Source organism: Pelodiscus sinensis, chromosome 1 (genome assembly GCF_049634645.1).
Source record: "Pelodiscus sinensis isolate JC-2024 chromosome 1, ASM4963464v1, whole genome shotgun sequence".
NCBI classification, from domain to species: domain Eukaryota; kingdom Metazoa; phylum Chordata; order Testudines; family Trionychidae; genus Pelodiscus; species Pelodiscus sinensis.
This window is the reverse complement of record NC_134711.1, coordinates 62,248,869-62,265,403: the sequence shown is the minus strand read 5'-3', so window position 1 is coordinate 62,265,403 and position 16,535 is coordinate 62,248,869. Positions and strand designations below refer to the sequence as shown.

General features: G+C 42.2%; 1 protein-coding gene across 17 annotated transcripts in view; it reads left to right on the top strand.

Moving 5' to 3' along the window:
- GRIP1 (glutamate receptor interacting protein 1) overlaps positions 1 to 16,535 on the top strand; it is a 511,591-nt gene that overhangs the window by 265,127 nt on the left and 229,929 nt on the right. Inside the window, exon 1 of one of the 17 annotated variants that reach the window (XM_075931271.1) lies at positions 9,432 to 9,598. The exons of the other annotated variants lie outside the window; for them this stretch is intronic. Coding sequence (XP_075787386.1) covers positions 9,544 to 9,598 — 55 coding nt within the window. The 5' untranslated portion in view covers positions 9,432 to 9,543. Of the gene's footprint in view, positions 1 to 9,431; positions 9,599 to 16,535 lie in introns of those variants that run through there. 17 annotated transcript variants of the gene reach the window in all.

Here is a 16,535-nt window from a genome sequence, read left to right as displayed (position 1 = left end):
TCCTGGGGGCTCACGCCGTCCATGCCCCCTGGGTGGTCATCGACCCCGGGGCAGAGGGACCCGTCCTGGACACCGAGGAGGAGGAGCCGGAGGACGCCGTGAGCCAGGAGCCTGCCGGGAGCCTGCCCAGGACCCAGGACCCCTGAGGAACCCCACAGACCACATCTCCAGTGTTGTCCGAGGCCGGGGAGGCCTCCACCTGTGAGTACCATCATCCTCCTCTTATGTGTACAGGTGGTGGGGGGGAGAGGGAGCCCAAGGACCGTGCGCCTGGGCCTTGCCCACCATGGTGCAGCAGCTGGGTGTCATGCAGGGGCCTTGGCCTTGCAGAGGGGGGCTGGGTTTCACCCACCTTGTCCCCAGGGAGAACTGACCGCTGCTCTTGTTTCACCACAGCCGCAGCACCTGGGACTGCAGGGCGCACCACCCCGCCTGCAACAGCCACCCGCGCCCGGGCCAGCAGGCGTGCCAGGAATGAGGAGGACTACCAGCGGCGGCACCTCCAGTTCATGGAGCAGCTGCTCCGCAACCAGGAGCACTGGGTCCGGGAGGACCTTCGGCTGTGCCAGCAGAGTGTGGATGCACTGGAGGAGCAGGGCCGTGGCCTCAGAGGCCACCTCCAGACCCTGCCTCCTCCTGCTCCGGATCCTGTGGCTGCCCCAGCTCTCGCTCCTCCTCCCACCCCTGCTGCCCCTGCTCCCTCTGCTGCCCCTGCTCCCTCTCCCACTTCCTCCGCACCCCCCATCCCTCCTGCCCCACCCTCCACACCCGCTCCCCCCCGAGGCCCCCACACCCGCAGTGTTGCGAGACGGGAGAGCCAGCCGGACCCCCAAGCCTGAGCTTTCCCTTCCCTTCCTCCCCTTCCACCCCCTTCCAGCTCCCTCCTCCCAGGTTTCTCCCTCCCCTCTCCCACCCTCACTCCTCCCTTCCCCCCACCCCAGTTATGTAAAATAAAGAGAGGGTTTTTTTGCTAAAATAGGTGTCTTTATTTGACATTAGGAAGGGAGGTTAGGGAGTGGGAAGGAGGGGAGGGTGGAGGAAGGCCCCAGTGGGGCATGCAGGGAGAGTTCAGTCTTCCTCCTCCACCTGGAAGCTCTCCCGCAGGGCTTCCAGGATCCGGACAGCCCCCCGCTGGGCTTCCTGGATGGCGGCGGTGCGGGGCTGAGTGTACTGGCCAGCCATGCGGTCAGCCTCAGCCATCCAGGCTGGCAGGAAAACCTCCCCCTTCCTCTCGCACAAATTGTGCAGCACACAACATGCTGCCACCATGGGAGGGATGTTGTACTTGGCAAGGTCGAGGCGGGTGAGGAGGCACCTAAATCGGGCTTTCAGTCACCCAAAGGATCCCTCTATCACGATGCGGGCCCTGGTCAGCCTCGCATTGAAGGCCTGGCGGGAGGGGTTGAGGTGCCCCGTGTAGGGCTTCATGAGCCAGGGCTGTAGGGGATAGGCCGCATCCCCCACCAGGCACACGGGCATGTCCGCATCCCTGACCCTGATGTGGCGGTCGGGGAAGAAGGTCCCGGCGTGCAGCCTCTGGCACACGGAGGAGTTCCGGTACACTCTGGCGTCGTGTGCCTTGCCGGACCAGCCCACATTAATGTCCGTGAACTGTCCCCGGTGGTCACACACGGCCTGCAGGAGGACAGAGAAGTACCCCTTGCGGTTGACATACTGGGAGGCCTGGTGTTCCGGGGCACAGATGGGGATGTGCGTCCCGTCGATGGCCCCCCCGCAGTTGGGGAAGCCGAGGGCGCTGAACCCCCGGATGATGGCATCCAGGTCGGCGAGGTGGACCACCCTGCGGAGCAGCACTCAGTTGATGGCTTTGACCCACTGCGGAGAGACACGGCAAAGCGTGAATCAGTGGGGCGCCCGGGTGGCTGGGAGTGCTCATGCCCTGGCAGTGCCCCACGCCCCACTCCCAGGAGCAACCCCCCCGGGCGGCGTGTAGTACGGCCGGGAGAGACCGGCCCCTCCTGTGCGGGGCACTTTTGCCTCCTCCCCCTCCCCGTCACCCCGTTTTCCCTGGGGCAGCCCATCCCTTCCTTGCAGCCCCTCTTGCCCCCGGCCCAGTGGCCGGCGAGTGCCATACCTGCATGAGCACCGCTCCGACGGTGGATCTCCCCATGCCGAACTGGTTCCTGACGGATAAGTAGCTGTCCGGCGTGGAGAGCTTCCAAGGGCGATGGCCACCCGCTTCTGGAGGGGGATGGCGGGCCTCATGCGAGTGTCCCTTCTGCGCAGAGCAGGGTCGAGCCACTTGCAGAGCTCCAGGAAGGTGTCCCTCTTCATCCTGAAGTTCTGGGTCCACTGTTGGTCTCCCCAGCGCTCCAGGATGATGCGGTCCCACCAGTCGCTGCTGGTGTCCAGACGCCAGATGCGGCAGGGCACGCCGGCGCCCAGGCACCGCCGCAGCTGCGCCATGGCCCCCAGGGTGGCCAGGCGGAGAGGCAGGGGGCTGATGTGCACCAAGTGGAACCAGACAGCCTCCAGCCATTGCTGGCAGGCTTGCAGCAGCAAGTTCATAAACTGCACCAGAAAGTGCAGGGCGAGCTCTGGCTCCATGTTGCCACCTGCCGCTGCGTCCCCGAAGGGAAGCACCGACACAGACGGGCGCAGAGAAAAACGCTTTGCTGTCCCTCGGCGACGTAGGCAAGCAAGCGGAAAAGCTGAGAACCGGCTGTCCAGGGGGTCCCTTTAAGCACGAGCCTCAGATAGCCTCAGACAGCAGCCACACAAAGCAACTACTGACCTGATGCCCTGCCAGAACTGGTTTCAGCCGCCCTTAAATGCGCCCCTGCGTCCAATCAGTGTGGATGCGCTAGTTCGAATTAGCAAAACGCTAATTCGAACTAGTTTTTAAGTCGAGATGCGCTAGTTCGAATTAGCTTAGTTCGAATTAACTAATTCGAACTAAGTTAGTTCGAATTAGCGCTGTAGTGTAGACATACCCCTATTGTGCTTTTTCTTGTTCCACTTTCTCTGCTTCTCCAAAGATGCTAGTTTGAGCAATCTGTTTGTCAAAACTCAGTGTAGATCAAGGTGGGGAACATTTTTTGGGTCGGGGTTACTGCTCTACAGAAAAACCAGTTGGGAGCTGCACAGAAGCAAGGAAAAAAACCCTACCCTTCACCAGCGTGCACTCCCCAATGCTGGGGGGAGGCTCAAGCCAGGCAAGCTGGGGGCTGAATCCAGTCCCTGGGCCTTGGGTTCCCCACCCCTGCCATTGATGTCTTTTCTTTCATGCTGCTCTTTGTGCATAAAATACCTTTCTGGAATGAATATGTGAAGCTACTGCCCTCTACTTACTGTGTTCCTTCCTCAAGACTTTCCTTTGGTGTGAATTTTAAAAGAAATATTCCAACTGATTCTGGATTCTGAATGAAGCATTGTCAGATATAGTGGATGTTTAAGAGATCCATAAAAAAAATCATGTTTCAAATAATTGGGAACCAATAAGATGTGGACATAGCTGACCAATGTTATGATGGGATTTCTTACTGATATCCTCTTCCCCTCTCATCTCTATAGATAAAAAAGTTTTTACCAGAACAGCTTATGGTTATAAAATGCTAATTTAACTAAATGAGGAATTTATTTGTAGGAATGTATTGATTTCATTGACATTTTTCACTAAAAGTTATTGAAACATTTTGTTTAGGTTGATGTACTTCGTGTGAAGATTAAAACACTTTTGACTTTTATAGGATACCATATTAGTCAATATATAATAGATGAAACAAAGTTTAAACAAAGGTTCCCCCCTTATTGACATGAAGCATTGCAAAGTATTCATGAAGCAGAACATTTTGATGTTATTTTGGATATTTCAAAACAATTTTTCATAATTCTGTGAAATTTTTAAATGTCAACCCTCTGATCCAATTTGGGATGAAAGAAATTTTTAAATATCGGAATGTCCTTTAGGAATGGACATTCCAAGTTTTGATTGGCTCTGCATAACTCCTGTTGTTTGTAGTATCTGTTGGTTGCATCTTGTTTCCAATTACAAGGTTCAAGGCAAGGCTGTCTTCTTCTATATCTTCATACAGTATTTAGCACAATGGGTCCCTAATTTTGCTTGGGCTTTTGGAGTATTATTATTATTATATAAAATTCACTTTTAGAATTTTTTTTTCTTTACAGTCTCCAGCCATTGTAATATATTTCTTTGGCAGCCAGCATTCCATTACCAAACTATTTCAGCAGGGACTATTGCTCCTCCTGTTTGTTCTCCTGTTGTTCTATTTTAAATGTAAGTGGTAATAAATGCTATTACTTTGCAAGCACCTACAGTCTCTTTTTAGTTAATTACATATGCAATAGCACACAAAATAGACTGTTGATCAAAGTACCAATGTGTGTCTGAATGAATCAAGATGCATGAAACTGAAACCAAGGTTTGTTTAATCACCTGTGAACTCTGGGTGTCTGAATTTAAAATGGAGTGAAGATTAAGAAAGTGGGGGAAAAATTGTTCTGTAAGAAGTATGTTTCTATCCTGGAAGTGCATGATGGTTTTAAGAAAATGCTTTGCCCCCTTCTATTAAGTGTTTGTAATAATGAGCTGTGTATTTATGATCTATTCTGGAAATGGCTGACCACAACTACTACACAAAACACGACTGAAACCCATCTGTGCGTATTACAATCCAAGATTGAAACTCCAGAGCACAAATTGCCACTGATGGAAATCATCATTGATAAGACAGGATAGAAATCAAATCCCAAATCATCATAAAAGTCAAAATATCAGATTTGTGTGTGTGTGTGTACGCGCGTGCGTGTACACAGATTGGAAAATTCCCAATTTGCTGATCCCATTATGTTGAAATTTTTGTTTCGATGTTTTCAACAACAAAAAAAACCCCTTGATGTTCCTGAATAAAAGTATTTCATTTTGGTGTGTTGAACCAAATCAAAACTTTCCATTTCTCCTTGGTTTGATGATAATCCGTGTCCTCCTGAGATGTCATGATGTTTTTCAAGGCAAAATTCTTATTTTTTTAATCACATTTTTCATTTTAAATTAATCACAGCTTTAATTTAAATTAAATCCAGGTTTTTTTAAATAAACTCTATTTAAAATTAAATTTGAAATTGACAACTTATATTAATGATTAATATTATTTGAATATATTTTAATAAGTTGCATTAAACCTACAAAAGAATGCCAAGTGATAGATATTTGCTGCCAATTTTTAGTCAGACAACTGAACTGATGAAGTCACTGGCTAAGCATTTGGAACCAAAGTTTGTTCAAGTGTTAAAACAGCTTATTGATAGCAATATCTCTTCTGCAGAGAGAGTGTTTTCTTCATTTCAGTTTATTCAACTATATCAGTTCAGCAAGTAGTTCTGTCAGTTAAGAAACTGAGTGGTAATTGGAAAAGCAGGAAGATTTGTTTTCCTTTTCCAATCCATGAATAAAAACTAGATATGAGAGGATGAGATCTATTAGTTCTAAAATCTCGAAGGATGTGGTTACCAGAAGTAATCAATTCAGTTCACTAATGGCAGATAATACTTCATTTGTTTAATAAATTAGTTTTTAATACAAAAAAATGTTTGTATTAACATTTTTCTTGTGTATCCAGCACACACAAGGTAGTTTTGTTGGATAGTAATGATAAATGCTATTTTGTGCATTTTAATTGAATTTAGCATTTCTATCAAAATAAAAAGTGATGAATGTTTTTTCTTATTTGCTAGATTACATTTTTATTTGGGATTTATATCTAGCTCTAACATTTAAAATATAAAACATTTAGCATATGAATTCATGTAAGTTTAGGTATACAATTAACTATATATAGATGTAGTCTGACCTCCTGGTTAGAAAAAATAATAATCAAATTTACTGTAACGGCTATATGTAGTTACAAGCTAACATGATTTAATGGGTTACAACCAGTGAATATAAACTTTTCTTCAGGGAAATAACTAAAAAGTGTAAAGACAAAACAACATTAAAATGAATGATTTAAATCAAAGTTTGATGTTTGCTGATCTAAATCTAGATTAAAATCAGCTATTTAAGTATCTTTCATTTAAATCACTTAAGTTCTCTCTGGTGGGAGTTGTCGTTTGAGTGCTTCATGCCCCCATTCTCCTTTATATGCAAGGCTCTCTGGCTTGACTACATCTCTCTCATGATAATCGTTTGATCACATGCCTCCAATGATGCCCGTCACCAGTTACCAAACAGGAGACTACAGTATACCATAAGAGATGTTGTCTGGACAGGGAGCCTGCTCTCTTCAGAAAAAAATACTCACAGAGCGCCAAAGATACTAATTCTATGAGACATTGTCACAGCTCAGATGAATGCAGATTAATGTTGAACTGACGAGAAACTAAATATTTCACTTAGATTTTCCCAACATAAAACTAGTTTGCCAACATTTTTAGCAAAATCAACATTTTCCCATTATAAAATTTCAATTTCCACAAAGTTCATTTTCAATCCAAAAGTCATTTAGACAGAAGATTCTTGTACAATCCTGGTTTCATACAGACATTTTACTTTTTGTAAAAATTACAGTCTCCTGTTCCATATAGAACAAGCATAGTTTATTTCATTGTAATCTTCTGTCTTAAGTCACTTCAGAGGAATTTAACTGATGTCATATTATGAAACATTCTTTCTAGAGATGAGTTGGTAGAAGATGACATTTGAGAAGATATAGAGATATAGATCGATATAGATATAGATATATAGTAATTCCTTATTTAACACATTTTCGCAATAGCACGATTTTTTTTTAGGGAAAGTTTTTTGAATTACATGACCGTCCCCAGAATAACACGATTTCCCCAGCCGGCTCATTGCCAGTGGCTGCACGGGGCTTCCCCTGCCTCCCTGCAAAGCAGCAGAGGGTTCGCCGCTCGCCGTGCCGTTCCCCACTGACTCCCCCTCGTGAACGCCTTGCCCCCCTCCTCCGCCCTCGCTTGCAGGCTGGCGGCTGGGTTTCCCCAGCTGGCTCGTTGCCAGCAGCTGCGTGGGGCTTTCCCCACCTCCCTGCAAAGCGGCGGAGGGTTCGCCGCTCGTCGCACCGTTCCCCGGTGATCCCCCCCTCACCGGACGTAGTGCGGGTCTCGGCAGGCCTTTCACAGGGGCATTCTCCCAATGCTTCTATCGGAGCATTTCTGTGACAATAAAAATGTGGTATCTGTCATTAAAGGACCAGTTCAGGAAAACATCCTATCAGGAAAAGCGCTTAAACACAAATGAAAGTCTTTTATACTTCCTTGAACATCAGTCTAAAAGAAAAGAAGAATCATCCTGGCAATTAATATCCTATTCGAGAATTTTGATTATTAATAAAATACAGAAAATGGTGGAACCATGAGTAATAAAGGGGAAAGGATAGAGCTTTTGGGACAGTTGAAAAATTATCCAGTAGCCTTTTCTGCTTTCCCTGAGTAGTGATTGGAGCCATTTAAACAACTATACATATTCCTGCCAGGATTTATGGCATCAAAAATTTCTGACACATCTAAAAAAATCAATATGAACACTTGATATTGGTCCACTGCCAGAAGATAGTGTACTGCCTAGAACTGTTCCATTATTTGAAACTTTAGACTATGGGAGGTGAAAACAGGGCTGGCGAAGAGATGACCAGGGACCCTCTGATTGGCTTCCAATGAAAATGAATAATCTATTGTCTGAGATATTTTAATGTGCTGATAAACTGTGTCTGGCCAGTCTTTTCACAATATGGCTGATGCTACAACCAAGGAGGTTGCCACTACTAAGGCAAAAATAAGAAAAAATGTAGAGTAGAAATTCTGATTTAAAATGGAGAAAGAAACTGTTGTGTCTAATGAGGTACTTAGAAAAACGTGTCTTGATCTTTTTTCATTTGTGGATCTCTAGAAAATTTTGAATGACAGCTCGGACCCCATTATAAATATATTATTTGTGGTAGAGCTGAATTCTATTCAGTTAGTTTTCAGTCTTTCGCGGAACTCTTAAATGTAGTCTGCATTTCCCCAGGAGTCAACAGACCACAAGTAGAGAACCACTAACTTAAAGAACAATGTTTCCCCTTTAGAGTTTCTTTGGATGGCCTTTCCCATGGTTGCTTCCTTCACTTTATTAACATTTACAAAATGTATGATTTATGGAAAAAAAACATTGTCCCATTCTTCCCTGCAACTCCCACTCCCCCAAGAAATATAATCCTGCCCCAATGCAGCACATGAGCATTTTAGCACTAAATAATCATATTAACTGCAGCTTTGGTTTAAAGATGTCAGAATATACCCTCACTAATTTTGAAATGGAAGGAAATGAATTGGACATGGAGTATATCAAGCTCTGTTAAATGTATTCCCAATAAGGAGGAGATGGGGTGATAGATTAATAATTATCTAATTATTTAAATTAACAATATTGACATTGCCAAACAAAATATTTGTCTTGTGGACAGAAATCTGGTTTGACATTTTATGCAGCTTTGTTTAATTTTTTACTCTAAGGTAACAGAGTCTATGAGGTTGATCCATTAGAAAAAAAATGGTTTCTCTGTAAGGATAGGGTGGAACTGTCATTTAAGCATCATGTCCTACTTTGTTATTCTATGAATGAAATGTTAAATATCAGTGTGAATGGCAACGAGAGATTGTAAAACATCTGAAGTAATGGGGCAATATTTTGCCATATTTAAAATTAAAGTTTGGATGGATTAGTTATGAAGTTGGTTCATAAACACCCTAAGAGTGGATGTCAGTTTCTTTCCTTTTTTTCCCCTACGTTTCAGTAGGTGGACTTTATAGTTGGTGAGTGAACCTGATTTGTTGCATATTTTCTATGTAGAATAATTGTATTTATTTTGGGTTCAAATGCTTCATGATCCATCCCACATAACAAATATCTCTCAGCCCTCGTTCCCTCTAATCCCTTGTTTCTACCACCTTAATATAATTGTTTTAAAATTATCAAAATGCTTTCTGGATGATAAAATCAGCTAGTCAGTTTTTTCACTACCTTCTTATAAAGTAAAATCTAAATCCTTTAAAATATATATATATTTTTGTTTTAAAATATCCCGGCTCACAACTAGCATCTCTAGTCTTTTGTCTTATTGTTCAGTGCAAGTCACAAAGGAAATGAAAGATACGTAAGAGAGGGGGGAAAAAAATCTCTAAATTTGCTGAGATGTATGGCCCCTTGCCTAGAACAGAAACCAGTGCTCTGTGCACAGCAGGGGAATGTGAGAGAATGTAGAATGGCTCCGTGTAGTATCGTTAGCATTTTATACTATTTGATGCTTTGTAGCTGCTAAAGAAACATTGCTTTTTAAGCCATTGATCTCATACTGCAAGTGGTGCTGATAGGAGTAGTAGTGAATGACACAGCTTTGCTGGATGACATGAAGCTGATCTCTGCATCAGCCAAGAGGAATTAAGCTTTGTCACTCCCCACTGGGACTACCTTTCTTCTGGTATGTGAGCAAGGAATTCATATGCTTCTGCTGCATCCACCAGAGCAGAGCCTAGAGTATACTTTACTACTGAAGACAGTAAGCAAGAATGATAGCTGTCTCTTTTAAATGCCGCTGTCAAATTCTGAGGAGACTTGCTAAAGGTATTGTGCTTTCCTTGTTGTTCATTCAGTGGCTCTGTTGTAGCATTCCATGAACATAGTCTAATGGTTTTATTTTCAAATATGACTGCCCTTACAATTTATTGTCAGACACAACAAAGAACTCTATGAATATATACAGGTAAGGATTTTAACTGAATGAGACTCTAATTGGCCCACGGCATGTTCATATTAGAAGCATAAGATGATTTTATTGCTTAAGAGGGAATTTTATTGCTTAAAAGGGAATTTGTTTTTAAGTCAAGTGATAAAGTTATTATAGGTTATCATTGTTTTGTATTCCTGCTAACTGATCAGTAGAAGTCTTGAATGTGTTACTATACTGTATGCTTCTAAAAGCAGCTGACAGAGATCCAGAACCTGTATCAAAGATGGAATTTTGAATTATTGTTTTTTTATTATTGTTTGTAATCTCTCATAGGGCGTTGCTCTGCATGTTTAAAATATCTGAGCCTAAAATGGGCTAAATATGGGGTCTTGATGAATTGATGGCTTTGATATGTTGTTACACTTGTTAAGTTAATTTGCCCATAATAGAAGCATTCTTTTTCTGTTGTCGTGAATCACTTTGCTTTCAGATTGATCTGTTAATACTTTGAAATGCAATTTGAACCTTATTTTGTGTCCTATTTGTTTTTAGAGCAGTTATTTTTAAACCTTCTAAAATAAAAAAATTCATTTTCCAAAAAATTTAAATTTTAGTTTTTAAAAATTATTTATACGTATTAAAAATACCAATTACTATTACTATCAAAGCTTTGTACCATCTCTGTATAAAATATCAATGCTAAGGAAAAGTTTTTTGTAGTAACTTCTGACATTATAGTAACAATATGTAGCTAAGTAAATGAGACATTTTTGTTTTCAGACTTAGTTGTGTGAAAAACTTAACTATTAGTATTATATGAAGAGCTATAAAGTCCTCATTGTTAATGAAACTATTTGTATCAGTTTAGCTTGAGATCTCAAAATTCTTTAGTCAGTCAGCAATACAGCCCAAAATCAATTATTATTGTATTTTGTAGAAGCTTGAAAGCAAATGTGTGTGTGATAGGTCTAGAACAGTCAGGGGGAAAGAGGAGAATTTTGTAATCAAACTTAACCAATGAATTTCCCTACTGTGTAAAATATCATGCATAGATATAAGAATGTGCTTTTTTTCATAGCTCATATGAGATTATTTTAAGATAGGTAATGTATTATTCTATTGAGGTACTCTTTCTTTAAAATCTATGCCTAGTAATGTTTAGTTTAGTAGGTTTATTCTTCATTTTTAAGATTGAAATTCAATTTTTCTCTTTTGTTGCTTTAAGTGAGGGGAACAATCTTTTTTTCTAAAACACTGGGGAAAAAAGATTTTGGTACAATAATTAGTCTATTAGTTGTGAGAGTTTTTGTGCACATAAATAGAGTTTGCTCTGGAATTATCACTATTCTCATAGGTGATACTCAATTAATTATTTTACACTTCCCATCACTTAAAAGAACACAAGCTTATATTATTCTTCGAAATAATTTTAACCCCCTTTACTTCCTCCCCAGTAAAAGCTGGCATGAAACGATTATCTGCTTTAAGAGAAGTGTGCCCTACACCATGGATTTTCAAAGTGACTCTGTATTGAGTCGTGGAAAGTCAGGCACTGGGTCACCTTGCTGTATGGTGACTAGGTGATCAGCGGAGGTGCTAAGGCCAGCTTCCTCACGGTCCTGGCACCATGGACTGCGCTGTGCCCTGGGAGTGGTCAGCAGCAGGTCCAGCTTCTAGGAGATGAGTAGCCAACTTTCACAAGATACAAAATAAGCCAAAAAATGAAGCTAATTCCATTTCAAAACAAGCCCAAAATGAGCTCCATACATTTTTGCTCAGCAGTGCCTGGCGACAAACCAGGAACCAGCCAATGGGTGTGTGGATCCAGAACTTGGGGTGGGGACAGCCTGTGGAGCTGGACCTATTGCTGACTACTTCTGGGATGCAGTGCGGTCCACTGTGCCACGACAGGCAGGAAGCCTGTCTTACCATCCCACTGCATCACTGACCAGGAACCTCCAGAGGTAAGCCTGTGCTCCAACATCTCCTGTCCCAGCCCTGAGCCCCTCCAAACCCAGAAATCCCTCCTGTGCCTTAAATACCTCATTCTCAGCCCCATCCCATACCTGCACCCCTTGTACCTCACCAACATGCCCAGGTCCAGAATCTCTGCCTACGTACTGAGCCCCTGTACCCCAGCCTACACCCCAAACTCCTCTTTCTGGCCCCACTCCAGAGCTCACAGCCCTAGGCAAAGCCTTCACCCCCCTCACTCTCAATCCTGCAGTCCTACCCTGGAGACTGCACTCTAGTCAAAAGATATAATTGTGCTGGGTCAAGAACATTAACAATTTTCTTCAAGTGGGTTGTGAAAAAAAAAGTTTGAAACCACTGCCCTACACTTGTCTACTATCACCGCTATTAACAATCCACATGCAAAAAGAAAGATCCTCTTCTATTGACTTTCAGTGCACCAGATTTTAATCTTACTCTTTTAATCTTCATATCTTTTATTTCCATTTCAGTATTTAAGATTTTGGATTGTCTATTAAATAACATTGTAATTTTTTGTTTTGTTTTGAGTGATGCTTGCCCATTAATTTTCTAGCAGCTTGTGTGGTGTGTTTACTTACTTTTCCGTATAACGCCGCTCATTTAAAAAAAAAATCTCCAGACTATAACAACATCCCATTTTACACACATGTTTTAAAAGAACAAAATATTTTTCAAAGGAGTAGCTAGAGAAAGACAATAACTTTCTCGGGGGAGTGAGGAACACATTCTAATTTTTTGTTTTGTATCCATCAGTTCCTGTTGTGCTAAATCCAAGGCCAAAACCATTATTATTCAGATAGACATCATATTTATTGTAACTGAATCTGTATGCCAAATATTATTTAACAATTTGGACAACCTATTAAATTGTTCAAACTAGTTTAGAACAATTGTGCTGCTGTAATTTGATGGATGAAGTAGTCTCTGCAAGTAGAGAATGAATGACATCTGACAAATGAAGCTCTTCAGTGTGTTTGCAGGGCTCCTTGGCTTGGATGAGCAAGATGTTTGGCATCTAGCAGCAAAAAATAAGGCCTGTGTTTCTATCACTGGGAGTCTTTTGTTGCTAGCATTTCACCACCATGTTCTCATTTTTGATTATGCCTTTGCTCTAGTAGTTAAATTCTCAGCATGCCTTGGCTCTGATTTTACTCGTCTGCCATCAGTTATGGAGTAATCAACATAATCAAGGTGTCAAAGAACAATACTAGCTTTTATTTCATCTGTATGGTCATAATATGCAAATGGCTCTCCTATATGTAGTCAACAGCCTTTTGCTTCCTGCCATCTTCTTCACTCATTATCACGCATAGCCTTTTCCACTGGATCCTCTATGTATTTGGCCTGATTACATAGCTAGACAAGCTATATCCTTTTTGTCATGACATTGCTTCTATTTAATGCTGTGTAGCTAGCGTCTTCTGTATATACTAATACTCAGCCTCCATGAAGACCCAAAAGGTCATTTCTGAGCCCTTTCTGCTCATCTTCTAACTACCTTTAACCCTGATGTGGAAAAGATATATGTATAACAAATGCTCATTTACTTTATCATTGTATTTTTAGTAAACGCTAGATGTTTGTATTTCAGGGGTGGGCAAAATATGGCCCACAGGCTGGATTCGATCACTAAACCTTTCAATCCAGCCTGCCATGATACTCTTTGAGTGGCATGTGGGGCTGTCAGCCAGGGTTCTGCTTGGCTGCTGGCCAGGAGCTGCCTACGGGTAAGCACCTCCCATCTAGAGCCTGCACCTGGCACCCCACTCCTTCCTGAACCCCAATTTCTTTCCCCAGATCACAGCCCAAACCCTCTGCCCCTTCCCCAGGGTCACAACCGCCTCCTACTCAGGTCACAGTGCACACCCCTCTCTACCCTTTTTCCTGTTCACAGTTCCCTCCCAGACCTAGTACTCTCTCTGATGCCCCAGTTCCCTACTCCAGGCTCTTCTGCACCCAATCTCCATTCCAGACCCCACATTTCTTCCATTAATATCATAGAAAATATGGCCTATAACCACTTACCGAATTTTTAGATTGGGCCCCCCTCATCAAAAATTATTGCCCACCCTGGTGTATTATAAGATGTAGTATGAAAAGTGCCAATTTCATATTAGTCGTGAATCAATATGTGATCTCATGGAAGTCCTACATATAAAATGTATATAGTATTCTCATGTAAGTTACATATATTTTAGTACCACTTAAGCCTATTATTCACCTAAAGATGATCTTTAATTTAATTCTTATGCTGATCATGCTCTAATATATGTATGTTTTGACACTTTTAGGCTACATCTATACTGCAGGCTTCTTGCGCAAGGACTGTTTTGCGCAAGAGTTCTTGTGCAAAAGGTCTTCCACAAGAGCGCTTCCACACTGCCATGTGCTTTTGTGCAAGCATCCATGGCAGTGTGGATGCTCTCTTGCGCAAGAAAGCTCTGATGGCCATTTTAGCCATAGGGGTTTCTTGTGCAAGAAATTCATGTTGCCTGTCGACACTGCCTTCTTGTGGAAGAGCTCTTGCGCAAGAGGGCTTATTCCTCATGGGGAGGGGAATAACTCTTCTGTAAGAAGCCCTGTTTTCCAATGCTTTACTGTAAATTTACTTGCACAAGAATGCACGTGTAGTGTACACACACTGCAAATTTTTGCGCAAGAATAGCTGTTTTTGCACAAAAAACCTGCAGTGTAGATGTAGCCTTAACGTTTCCCTTCTATCTTGATAAAGTAAACTTGTAACTTCCTTTTTCTTTCTGCTAAATAAGTTAGACTGAGTTGTTTCTTCTAAGCATCAGGAGAAACTCCAAACATCATAATTCTCATTTGCCACTCTAAAGGGTAGAGGGATTCTGAGGCAATATTCTGGATAATTCTATTACACTCCGCTCCTTCCTGTTCCTCAGCAAAACTCTTTGCTGCAACAGAGGCAGGAGCTCTGTCTTTTCAAAAGTTTGAAGACAGCTTTACACAGAGTCAAATTCAGACCTGTTGTATGTAAAATCCTGAATGTAGCTATTATAGCAGCTCCCAGTTTGCTTCCAAGACAGAATACCAGTATCATAAAAAAATTTTTAATGTAAACAAACATTTAATACACAAACACTGTAAATGCCATTTGGAATACTTACAAAAAACCATTTTAAAAAACCTAGAAACTGGTAAATCTATTGGTGTTCTTTATTGCAGTTACAAGTTTAAATGCAATGTTTCAGTATATCATTTACAATGCTATCCCTCTGCACAGCATATTAATACATTCCCCTCTAATCTCACAGGGAGGATTTCTCAGGCTTTAGCATTTTGCCATAACATATACTGTGTGTGTCACCTGGATTCTTCAGAGCTTGCAGACTGGTCTTCACTGAAATATTGTATCAGCATAATTGTGTTGGCCAGGAATATTTAAAAACCCACATCCGTGATTATGCTGGCAAAATCCCCAGTATAGAGACAGCTGTGTTGACAGACATGGGCTTCTGTCAACATAGCTCATGTTGTTTGTGGAATTTGTGTTTCTAACACTAGTAGAAAAACTCCTTCTGCTGGTGTATACTGCAACTCTGCTAGAGGGCTGTACCACCATAGCTATGTCAGCGGAGGTTCTGCAGTGGAGCTATACCCTGAGAAGAATGGCAGCATCTCTGTTCTTTTACAGAGACGTCTCAACAAATAAAAGGCTGGAGATCCTGATGGATAACAGCATTCCAGTCCTTGAATTAATAGCTGACTACTTCTCTTCATTCTTGGTGAAATAGGAAATCTTTAGCCTGTCTCCAAAGAGATACAGAATCCATCCCACACAGCAGATACATCTCTTGGTCCTGTGCCAATCAGCCACTGAGTCCAATGGGCTGCTTAAATTTCAATATTTATAACTTTCCCACCCCACTCAGCTCTCAGGCAGTCAATGTGTGGAAATTGCAGTTCTGCTTGCCCTCAATGAAAACCTTCCATATACCTTCAGAAATGGTCACGGAGCATGGTTAGTAACTGTCAGATCCTACTTTTGGATGTTTCCTGGCCCTTTTACCAAGTTGCCCAATCCTGCTTGTTTTATGTGTGCTGACACATAATATATTCAACCTGAAATACTTGTTTCCTTTTCAATGTTTCTCTCCCTTTCTTAGGACTTAAAAATTAAATGCTGCAGTATAAAGCATGTGTGTTACACCCGTACTGTCCTAAGCCGTGGTGTCACTTCTCCCCGCTGTCCTGTTCTGCCTTAACTGTATTAATGCTTAATCCTCAACCATGCCTTCATCTTCTTCTTTTGACTAATGCAGCTCCCTCCTCTATGGCCTGAATGAGCCATATCCAGATTCCATCACATGCATAAGACTGCCACCTGCCTTCTGACCCCTACAAAGTGTCAGAATCACCCATAACAGCTTTCCTCAAACATTTTTAATAGTTCCCCATTCAGTTCAGGTTTCAATACAAAGTTAAATACCTTCTGTGTTTTAAAATATGCTATTGCATTTTCCCACTGTTCACCACAGATTTATGTCATTCTCCTCCCTTCCCTGGTCTTTCTGCATATCTGCCATTGATCAACCCATCTTTAGCACTGACCAAGAACTCCCTTCACACCACTTTTCCTTATTTGGTGAAAAAGTCACTGTAGCTGCAGAAGTTACAGTCTAGAACAGCCCTCATTTTGACTTCACTGAGTCTCCATCATACCTCTCAACATGCGAAGGGGCAAATGTGGGACACATGGTGGAATAAGGAGAACACAAATTATTCATGTGGAAAACTTAAAATGCCATGAGATTTATTCCCTTAAGTGTAACACTTAAGTGTCGATAACTCTTTCCTCAGTTTCATGATAAT